At 41.9% G+C, this 10,569-nt stretch overlaps 1 protein-coding gene across 1 annotated transcript in view; it reads left to right on the top strand.

Moving 5' to 3' along the window:
- The window catches only part of USP54 (ubiquitin specific peptidase 54), a 147,361-nt gene that overhangs the window by 119,299 nt on the left and 17,493 nt on the right, over nucleotides 1–10,569 (top strand). The window contains exons 15-17 of the mRNA XM_019624685.1: nucleotides 2,330–2,449; nucleotides 3,383–3,578; nucleotides 5,692–7,073. Of these exons, the coding sequence (XP_019480230.1) occupies nucleotides 2,330–2,449; nucleotides 3,383–3,578; nucleotides 5,692–7,073 (1,698 nt within the window). The remainder of the gene's footprint in view (nucleotides 1–2,329; nucleotides 2,450–3,382; nucleotides 3,579–5,691; nucleotides 7,074–10,569) is intronic.

The raw sequence follows: 10,569 nt of genomic DNA, 5'->3' as shown, positions 1-10,569 counted from the left end.
TGGTGACCCCCAACCATAAAATTATTTTCGTTGCTACTCTATAACTGTAATTTTGCTACTGTTATGAATCGTAATGTAAATATCTTTTTGTTTGCTGACGGTCTTAGGCGACCCCTGTGAAAGGGTCGTTCGACCCCCAAAGGGGTCGCAACCCACAGGTTGAAAACCACTGCTTTAGGATGTCACTTTGTACCAGAAGAGACTAGCCTTCAAAATAGTTCAGAAAAGCAGAGGTATCTGCCTTAAATAGGCCCTGAAATCTATATCTGTTTTTTAAAAACTAAAATACATGTATTACTGTTATCATTCAGAATCCCATATGTAACAAATTGTACTAAAGTAGTGTGAAGAATACGAGTCAGTGCTGTTTCAGGTGGCTGCTTTCTGTTGATCACTTCCCTCTTTTTATCAACATAGAGAAGCTTCCTGGGCTAATTTGGGGGCCTATTTGGGGGCCGCTTTTCTCCTCTAATCCAATAGTCTTTTGATTCAGGCATTGTATTTGTTTTGAAAATAGTTTTACATTCCTCATTCCTTAGTTGTCCCTATATTTGGATAGTTTTTTCTCCCTTTTTGTTCTCAAGCTATATTGCATGGGTGCCTCAGGTTTGTATTGCTTTTGAAAGAGGGGCCTTTTCATCTCCCTCCTTTGCCTTCCCCCCCTCCTGTTGGGTAGTACGTTAAAGTTGAGAGGTAATCCCTCCAGCTATAGTTCACTGTCAATTCTCTATTATCTTTGGTTCAGCATCTCGTGGAAGAGCAAGGAATGGAGTGCTAAGATTGTAGAGGATAAGAATTAAAATCCAGTGCAGTGATTGAGCAACTGTAGTTTGTCTATATCTCTGTGGAGAACTTCATTTGTTTTAATGGCTGTAGCCACCAACTGATTATAAAGGCTGTAGTCAGGTGATTCCAAACATTAGGAGAAAACTTCAGGCCTGGAGGTTGGGAGAGCTACATCTCTGGAGGTGGCGTAGAATCTGAATGCCAAGTTCTTCAGAACGAACTTGCCCTTCTGCCGCCTTCCCATTGCTCTCCAAAGCCATGGTGAATTAGGGAATGAATGTTAGGACCGTGGAAGAGCCTTTCTTACCGTGTCCAACTAGTGGAGGTAAGTGGAGGAGGGGGACACTATGGGAGAAATGACTTCGACATTTGGATTTTCTTTTCTTGTGAGCTTGGGAAAACTCACCACTAATCCCAACTGTAGGTGAATTTCCGTTACAGCTTACTGCCAATTTATGGTTATGAGTGAGTAAAAGGCAAGGGGACACATAAACTTGAGAATTCTTTAGCAAAAATGGCCCTTACAGTACGTTCTCGCTTTTCTTTTTTTTTTTAAATTTTTTTTTTAACTTTATTGGGGAACAGTGTGCTTTTCTTCCCAGGACCCATCAGCTCCAAGTCAAGTTGTTGTCCTTCAATCTTAGTTGTGGAGGGTGCAGCTCAGCTCCAAGTCCAGTTGCCATTCTCAGTCTAGTTGCGGGCAGCACAGCCCACCATCCCATGTAGGAGTTGAACTGGCAACCTTGTTAAGAGCACGCGCTTTATCCCCTGACCCATCCAGCTGCCCCTTTCTCGCTTTTGCATCTGGCACTGTACTTGGACTGTCCTGCACCTGCTTTGGCACACGTTCACTTTCAGGGGAGAAAGGAATATCTCATGCTCATTGTATGGGAAGGTGACTCTTTTGCAGTCGGTTTGGTGAACGAGGGCATGATTAAATACTTAGCAGTGCTGAAGAAAGGTATGTGCATACAAACCAACCACAAAGACGGTTCAACAGATATATTGAGGTAGGAACTGTAGACCACCTGTCCCCAAGAGGTGTACTGATTTTCCAGGGTGGTGCAGAGAAGACTGTGTATTGGTGTAGGAAAGAAGTGTTAGCAGATTTCCCCAGAGTATGAAGCCACTTTTGCCTTAACACAGCAGTGGAGGTCTCAGCGGAGATCTGGTACATTCTGATACTGGTTGGCAAGATGTATCTTGTTGTCCTCTGGAAAAGCAGGTCAGTTCCGGGCTTAAGAACCCACCCTCCTGCCATAAACAATACTTTGTTCTTTCCTTGAGGGACCCCCTAAGAGGTCTTAGAGTTGGAATATGTGGTGGACAATGACATACTCTCTTTCATGGCCTTGGTAAGGTCTCAGCTAAGGCAAAAATGGATGGCCTACGTGTTTCAGAGAATTCTCAATAGCAGCGGACAGTTGATAAGGGTAGACCAAAGGCTCAGCAGCAGGGATCTATGTGCACTGAAGGGAAACAGCAGTACATAGGAGAAGCTGGAACCAACTGTAATGAAAATGAAAAGTGCTGGCCCTTTCAGGGAGGAGTGACGGCTTTGCGAGGTCCCTGCAAGAGGCAGATTCAGTGTTTGAAGAGGCGCTGCATCTGGAACAGAAAGGAGACTGTGCTGCAGCCTTGGCCCTCTGTAACGAAGCTGTCTGTAAGTAACACCAACCACTGTGGCTGTGGCACACTCGATGAATGTCACAATAGGTGTTATGAGTGTCGTCACTGAGATGGGATAAAAGCAACTTTTATGTTTCCTCAGTCTCACTCTCCCAAACTGAGACCCTTTAGCTACCTTTGCCCTTCGGATTTCTGAGTGTGCCAGGCGCTGTCACTGTAGCCTGTGGATATTTACTGGCATAACCTCAGCAGGAGTCCAGAGATGAATGACCCAGCCATGCCTACTTTCTTATCCCAAGATAAGTTAGACTTCAGATGTGAAGTTTGTCTGCTCTTTCTCTAGTCCCTGACAAGTCAGGTGGAGCTTGTGGCAGAAAGAAATAAACAAATTGGCTATGACTTCCCAGGCTGTGACTTCGTGCTGCGTATTTGATTTTTTATGTTTCTTCCCAGCTTTCCTGGTGTGCCACACCATTAGGTTACAGAAAGGGACTAAGGCTTAGAATTCCTATCTGGTTCTCAAAGGTGACCTGCAAGAAGCTGTGTTCTATAAAGACATGCAGGTTTGGATCTTATTTCTGCTGTTGGCCATCGGGAAGGGGGAGTTGGGAGCAGGATGTGGAGACCAGTGTTGGACAGGTCAGTTGCATAGGACAACAAGAATGGTAACCTCTAAGATAGAAGCACCAGCTTATCTTCCTGACTCATTTTAGTTGAGCTTTTTGTTTGTTTGTTTGTTAACTTTGAATTAACCTGTTTGGCCTCCATGGCTTCCATGAATGTTCCTTATAAAGCCAGAGCTGGCTCTGTGCCCTGGACAGCCTATGCATGGTCCATGCCTTACATTCCTGCTACATATTTTGAGTTTTACTGCATATCTTTGCTCATTTTTGGTTCAGTTTTATTCTATTTTATTTTTGTTTGTATTTTGTGTTCTGTTTCTGCTATATTTTCTTTTGCATTTTAGCTAAACTCAGACTTGCCCTGCATGGTGCCAGCTCTAGCACGCACAGCAGAGCCCTAGTCGATAAGAAGTTGCAAATCAGTATTCGAAAAGCCCGGAGCCTGCAGGATCGCATGCAGCAGCAGCAACCATCGCAGCAGCCGTCGCAGCCCTCAGCCTGCCTCCCCTCACAGGGCGGGGCTCTCCCTCAGCCAACAAGGTAGCTCCTGGGAACAACGGTAGTTTATGTTGGCCAGGGGAGGAAGTGGCCGTGGGTGCTCCACAGCCAGAGCTCTCGTTGTCTCTGCGACTGCAGGGGAGACAAGAGTCCCCTGAAAAAATTTCTTCTCTCAGGTCAGACATACAGTGAAAGCTCATCCCACTGCTGGTCCTTTCCCTAATCATTCCTAGAAAAGATGCAGAAAGTATAACATAATAAATAGACCACTCATCCATATTTCCCGTGGGGGAGTTTGTCCCTGGACTTGTGTAATCATGCGATTATTAAGTCTGTATATATTAAGTTCTTCGACATGACAGTCTGTATATGTTAAGTTCTTCAACATGACATTTCATGTCGTAGGTGAAGCCATGTGATTGATTTGGGGATTTCCGTGCTGCTTGTCCCTCATGGAAGCCATGAAAACAGTCTTCCTTGCTCTGATGAAACCATAGAGAAGAGACATGAAGATTCCCTTTGTTTTGCTTCCCTATGGTCAGGACTAGGGAAAAAGTCCCCCATGACCCTTGGTGTAGTTCTCATATTTTAGCCCATGAATTTGGCTGTTACTTAGAATAGATAGGTTTAAGTGAAAGTAAATTTTGGCTGTTAATAAGCCTGAGTAGTTTTCAGAATATAAATATTATAAGAACAGCTAACATTGTTTGAACATCTGCCATGCCCAGGCACTAACCTTAAATACTTTGTTTTATTTCATTTAACTCATATGATCACCTTAGGGTAGGGACTGTTATTTTGTGATAATATATAAATAAGGAAGTCAGGCTGGGAGGATAAGATAAGAATGGTAACCTGTATTACTCAGCTGGTAAGTGGTAGAAACGTGGAATTCAAATCCAGGTATGTTTGACTCCATTAGGTTTCCCATATATGGTGTAAGTGCAGGTAGAAAGTTCGTGAACTTAATTGTCCAACCTTCCTCTAAGTATAGTATTGTACTCTTCATAATGTGTGTTTTTTTTTTTTTTAGCTGAGCTATCCTGCCATCTGTTGGCAGCTCAGTGGCAGCTCAGCTTGGGCTGGGAATCGAACCACTGTTGCTCAGAGCTTGCACTCTTGAGCGAGCTCTTAACCAACTGAGCCACTCGGCCAGCCCCTCTTCATAATGTTTTAAGGGTAACTGAGTCACTGTACCCACAAAAGTTTATAGTATTGGGTTGTCAGAAAGTCATGATGCATTTTTGCATTGAAAAACATAGAAAGATACATCATGACTTTCCCGATGACCCAATATATTATCATGCAAATTTAGTGCTCACAGCTTGGATCTTCCTTTTTCTTTTCTCCCATTGTATACTCCACTGATTGAAAGCTGATCTGAGAATCTGATCCGATGTGTTTTGAATATAAGCAATTTAGGCAGCTAAACTCCTTCCATAAAACTTGCGCCACTTGATGTATGTGAGTGATCGAGGTTTTATTTAAGTACTTCTAACACATTTTTTTAGGTCATAAATATAAAACAGTTAGTGAGAAACCAACTAAATGCAGGTAATCCCCACTCCCATTCCCAAATCTCGAGACAGTCACATTGCATTACTTTGGGGAAACATCTCAGTGAGTAATACAACCAAATACAGATTATGAAAACACACTTGAAATGGTTGATTTCTGTGTAATCCCATGAGCCCAAATCACTGTCCTCTATAAATGTGGCTTTTTGGTTCTTTTGGCTGCTCTACCTCTTAGGACTCATACCCCAGGTATGAGTGATTTCCAGCCTTTGCTCACTTTCCATGTCATCTGCATGTGGGACTAGCAATTTTTGTTTTTTAATTTGCAAGTATAATATGATTGGAATAGGGCTTTACAGGTAGTGAAGATTATTGGCAAGGGCTTTACTTAATATTACTGTGTGCAACTTTGGTGCGGGAATGTAATAAGACAGATTAACAGTGCCTATTAATTGAGTGTGAGCTGTGCCTTCTCTTGTGAACCTCTGAACTGTTGACTCTACTTGTGCTTGTCTTTCCATTTATTTTCACCATTCTCTCTGTGGATAGCTAGACATGGGAACCAAATAAACAGTTCTTTTTGTAAGTGGTCTCGTTATTCAAGGCAGTTTATGACTGGCTCTCTCCATTTATTTCAGTGAACAGCCTATCCCGCTCCAAGTATTGCTAAGCCAGGAGGCCCAACTGGAACCCTACACGAATATAGAGTTTGGGGCCAGTTCTTTCGTCTACTCACCTGCTTCCTGCCAGGAGTCACACTCATCAGTATTACCAGAGTCATCTGCCCTGTCTGCCTCACAGTACAATCCCCCAAGTAGGTCTGCCTCGAACCTTCTGATTTCAGTAGAGGTGGACAGCATTGACCCCTCTGTGTTCCCCAGGCAGGGCTTACCTAAAACACCAGAGAGGACTGAGAAGAATTCTCATCACGGTTGGGAACCACTGGAGGTACCAGAGGGCAAGCTGCAAGGCTACAGGGGTGACAGCAGCAGCTGCGCCAGGTTCCCCCCTCAAGAAGGAAGAGGCATTGATCAAGAACAGCTAATCCAAGAAAAAAGGGATCCTGCTGACTCATCCCAGGTGAGGCCTTGTTCGCACTCACCTGGAACAGCCACCTGTGAGAGAGAAGGTGCACACAGCCTGGGTTGTCGTCCTGCAAGTCCATCCGCTCAGCCCGGCCCTCCCCCATGTAGAGCCTACCCCCCCGCGATGCCTGCTGTTTCCTCATCTACGCTTCACTCTCCTGATGCTGTGCAGACCACTAACCAAAGCCTCCAAGCCAAAAGCCTCACAACTTTATTGACTTCAAGAGTGGACAGAGGCAACAAGGAGCCCTGTAGGCCAGAGTTTCCGGGCACAAAAGGGCTTGTTCGCTCTCTAGCAGAGCAGTTCCAGAGGATGCAAGGCTCTGCCCCAAGGGATGGTGCAGGTTCCCAGGATAGAAGTTTGCCAAATAGTATAAGGAAGAATTCTTCCTCTTCTGACTCTAAGCCTCCCTTCCCCCAGGGTCAAGGCAAAGGGCATTGGCCTTGGGCAAAACAGCAACCCTCTGTGGATGGCAGGAACAGACTTCCTTCCCGGGAAGAGCCTGCTGATCATCCTTCTCTTGCCATGAATTCTGGGCTGCCTAATGGTGAAGCTTCCTTGGGTGGACAGCCCAGGTTGGCAGAGGCAGGTATGTACCAAGGGAAGCCATCTCAAGTGAGAGATGCTAGGCCTCAGGAGCCAGGCAGCAGTAGTGACTTGGGGACTTCCTTGCCTTTGGATTCCTGGGTGAATGTCACAAGGCTCTGTGATTCTCAGCTTAAACATGAGGTCCGTGGGCCAGGAATGAAGTCCTTCCCCAACAATCCCCATGCCTGTGTAGCCTATCCGGAAAGAAACCACATCTTTCTTCATCCACACTGGAATCAAGACACAGAGCAGGAGACCTCAGAATTGGAGTCTCTCTACCAGGCCAGTCTTCAGGCTTCTGAATGGGGTCAGCAGGATGTGGCCTGGCACCCACTTAACCAAACAGGTAAGAATGCAACCAAGGGTAGGGAAATTGGGGGACATATAAAAGCTGAAAGCATGTGGACAGGAGTAGAGGTGGGTGGTGTTCTGTCCAAACAATATCTCTAGCTTAGGAGGAGGTGGTAAAACTTCTCACTGTTCATAAAGACTTCAGGACAAGGGCTAGACATTTTTCTGGCTAGAGTGGAGAATGGGGATAGAATCATCACTCATGGGCTAGTTCCCTCCTTCTAAAGACACTGTAATAAATATCGGGGGTGGGAGGGCAGTAGATGGGGGAGGGGGGTTGTTTCTGTGTGAAGGGTGAAAAGGATAACTTGCATTGTTCTGTACACCTGAAACTAACAATAAAGAAATAAAAAATAAAAATAAGAAATTTCCTATGGGGGGGTGGGGAAATAAAGACAGAGTATATGCCCAGGGCTTCAGTATACAGTGCTGAGCAGTGGTTCATAGGTCTTTGAGAGTGACTCAGCATGACATGGAGGTTGAGAAGAAAAGTCATCCTTCTATGGTTCAGGAGCTGAACTAATCCCAAGATCCAGCGCTTCCAGATCCAACTTGCACCAAGGATGCCCACCTTGGACGAAGTCTCCAAAGGGTATTTCCAGATCATACTAAACCAGCAATATCAGGACCTTCCCTGATCCCTGCAGGAACCGCCAGGCCTAGAATTTTCATGGTGGTGTGACTCTCCGTGAGATGGTATTGTGCGAAGAGTGAAGTCTAACCTTAAATGCACATCACAGACATAGTTCTGGAAATTTAAGAAATGAAGAATATTTATAACTTAGATTGATGCACTTAAGGACTCCAAAGCCTGAACTAATGCTCTGGCTCCATCATTAACTGTCAGTATGAATTTGGACAAGTCACCTAATATCCCAGAGCCAAGTTTTTACTTGTAAAAAGAGAGAATTGGTTCAATGATTATTTTTTAAGATAACTGTTAAAGTATGTATGATCCTATGAAATGAACTTGGAGAACTTTATGTTCAGCTCGGGTGTGACGGTTTCCATAATGGTACAGGTTCCTTGCATGCTGCCAACCCGTGTTTAATTATAGCCAAACAAGTGTTGATTGAGTACCTACTATTTTCCCAGAAGCTGTGAGGGGGATACCACATAAATATGAGATTTGATATTAAGATAGGATTTTTAGGATCTGCATCCTAGTGTAGACTTTGCAATAACATTTTTTAAGTGTGCCTTAGGTGCATGGGACAGGGTAGTATGGGCAGGTTCTGAAAACAGGAAGAGCTGGAGTCTGCCTCAACTGGCTTCCTATCTAATATAAGGAAGAAAGAACACACAGCTGTCAAGTGTTCTAAGAATTAATAATAAACACATATAAAAGAATACATTGCAATTAAAATTGAACTAATTGACTGTCAAACATTATATTACAAAAACAAAGCAAAACAAAAAAACCCTTATGTTACCCAAAGGAGCAGCATTTTTCATTTCATAGCTAGTTTTTTTTTTTTTTAGCTGAGCCATCCTGCCACCTGTTGGCAGCTCAGCGGCAGCTCAGCTCAGGCTGGGAAGCGAACTGGTGACCCTGTTGCTTAGAGCTCGCACTCTTGAGCGAGCTCTTAACCAACTGAGCCACTCGGCCAGCCCTTCATAGCTAGTTTTGAAATATATAAAATAACAAAAATCATTGATAATCCCACTCTTAATAATTTCATTCATCTACTCTGGCTTTGTTTTTTTATGCATATATACTATTGGGTTGTTGGAAAATCTTGATGTGTTTTTTCTATGTTTTTCATTGCAAAAATACATCATGACTTTTCCGGTAACCCAGTACATATAGTCTGTTTTGTTTTTACAAAAAGTAGGAGATTTTATATATATATATATATATATATCTATCTCCTACTGGCACCCACTTAGCCAAACAGGTAAGAATGCAACCAGGGGTAGGGGAATTGGGGGACATATATTAATAAAAGCTGAAAGCATGAGGACAGGATCATATATATATATATATATATATATATATATATATATATATATATATATATAAAATTTATATATAAAATTGAGTCCCATGAATTTTTTTCCATTATATCTATGAGCATTTTTCCCTTTGGTAAAACCTACTTTTAATGACTGATATACTGTATATGAGTGTACAACAAAATATTCAATGGTTGAATATTTAGGTTACTTCCAATTTTTTAATAATATAGCACTGTGACGAATATCATTATACTTTAAGTGTTTGACCACATTTCTAATAAGCTCCTTACAATAAACTTTTAGAGGGATAGTAACTAGTTGAAGGTTATAAACTTTAAAACTTCTCTCGATACATACTGGCAAATTAGCCATCAGGAAGATTATACTCCTAAAAAGAATATGAAATAGTACCTACCAACCATTAAGTTTTTACTTAATACTGAACAAAAACTAATTTAAAAAATCGATTTAATGAATCAATTCTCAAAATAGTTAAACCAAATTAGCCTTTATTTTGGTTAGAGTCTCTTTTAAATTGAGTCTTTAAGAACTGACATGACATAAAATAATAAAGTGATCAGGTGGAATAAATCGGGTAGTTGAGATGAAGGAAAATTCCATTAGGATCCACATATGACAGAGTGTATCTTTGGGGGAGGCCTTTATCTTACCATAAAGCATTTATTAAGCACAAATTACCCCCCCACACACACACACGTCAAAATATTTTTGACATGTGTAAGTTGACAGATAACATTGTATAATTTAAGGTGTACAATGTGATAGTTTGACACATGTTAACATTGTATAAGTTTAAGGTGTACAATGTGATGGTTTGATACATGTATATGTTGCTAAATGATTACCACAATAAGGTTACTTAACACAACCATCATTACACATAATTACAGTTTCTTTTGTGGTAAGAACATTTAAGATCTACTCTCTTAGCAATGTTCAGGTATATAATACAATGTTGTTAACTACAGTCATGATGCTATACATTAGATATCCAGAACTTATTCATCTTATAACTAAGTTTGTGCCCTTTGACAACATCTCCCCATTTTCCCCAACCCCCAGCCCCTGGCAACTACCATTCTATGTTTCTATGAGCTTGGCTTTTTTTAGATTCCACATATAAGTAAGATAATATAGTATTTGTCTTTCCCTGTATGATTTATTTTTTAAAAGTTTTGTTGATATATAATTTACATACTATACAGTTCCCTTGAAGTGTACAAAAGTTTTTTTTTTAGTATATTCAGACTTTTCCATCCATCACCACAATCCATTTTAAAGTGTTTTCATCACCTTAGGAAGGAAAGTCTGTACCCATTAGTAGTCACTCTCTGTTTCCCCCTACCCCTGTCTCCCAGTTCCAGGCAAACTCTAACCTATTTTCTGTCTATAGATTTGCCTATTTTGGACATTTCATTTATAAATGGAATCATATAGTATACAGTGTTTGAGACCAGAATAGTTTTGACATGGTTATACTTCCTAAAGAGGTATACAAACACTGCCATTGA

Source organism: Hipposideros armiger, unplaced genomic scaffold (genome assembly GCF_001890085.2).
Source record: "Hipposideros armiger isolate ML-2016 unplaced genomic scaffold, ASM189008v1 scaffold_15, whole genome shotgun sequence".
Taxonomy (NCBI): Eukaryota; Metazoa; Chordata; class Mammalia; order Chiroptera; family Hipposideridae; genus Hipposideros; species Hipposideros armiger.
This window is presented reverse-complemented; position numbering and strand designations above follow the sequence as displayed.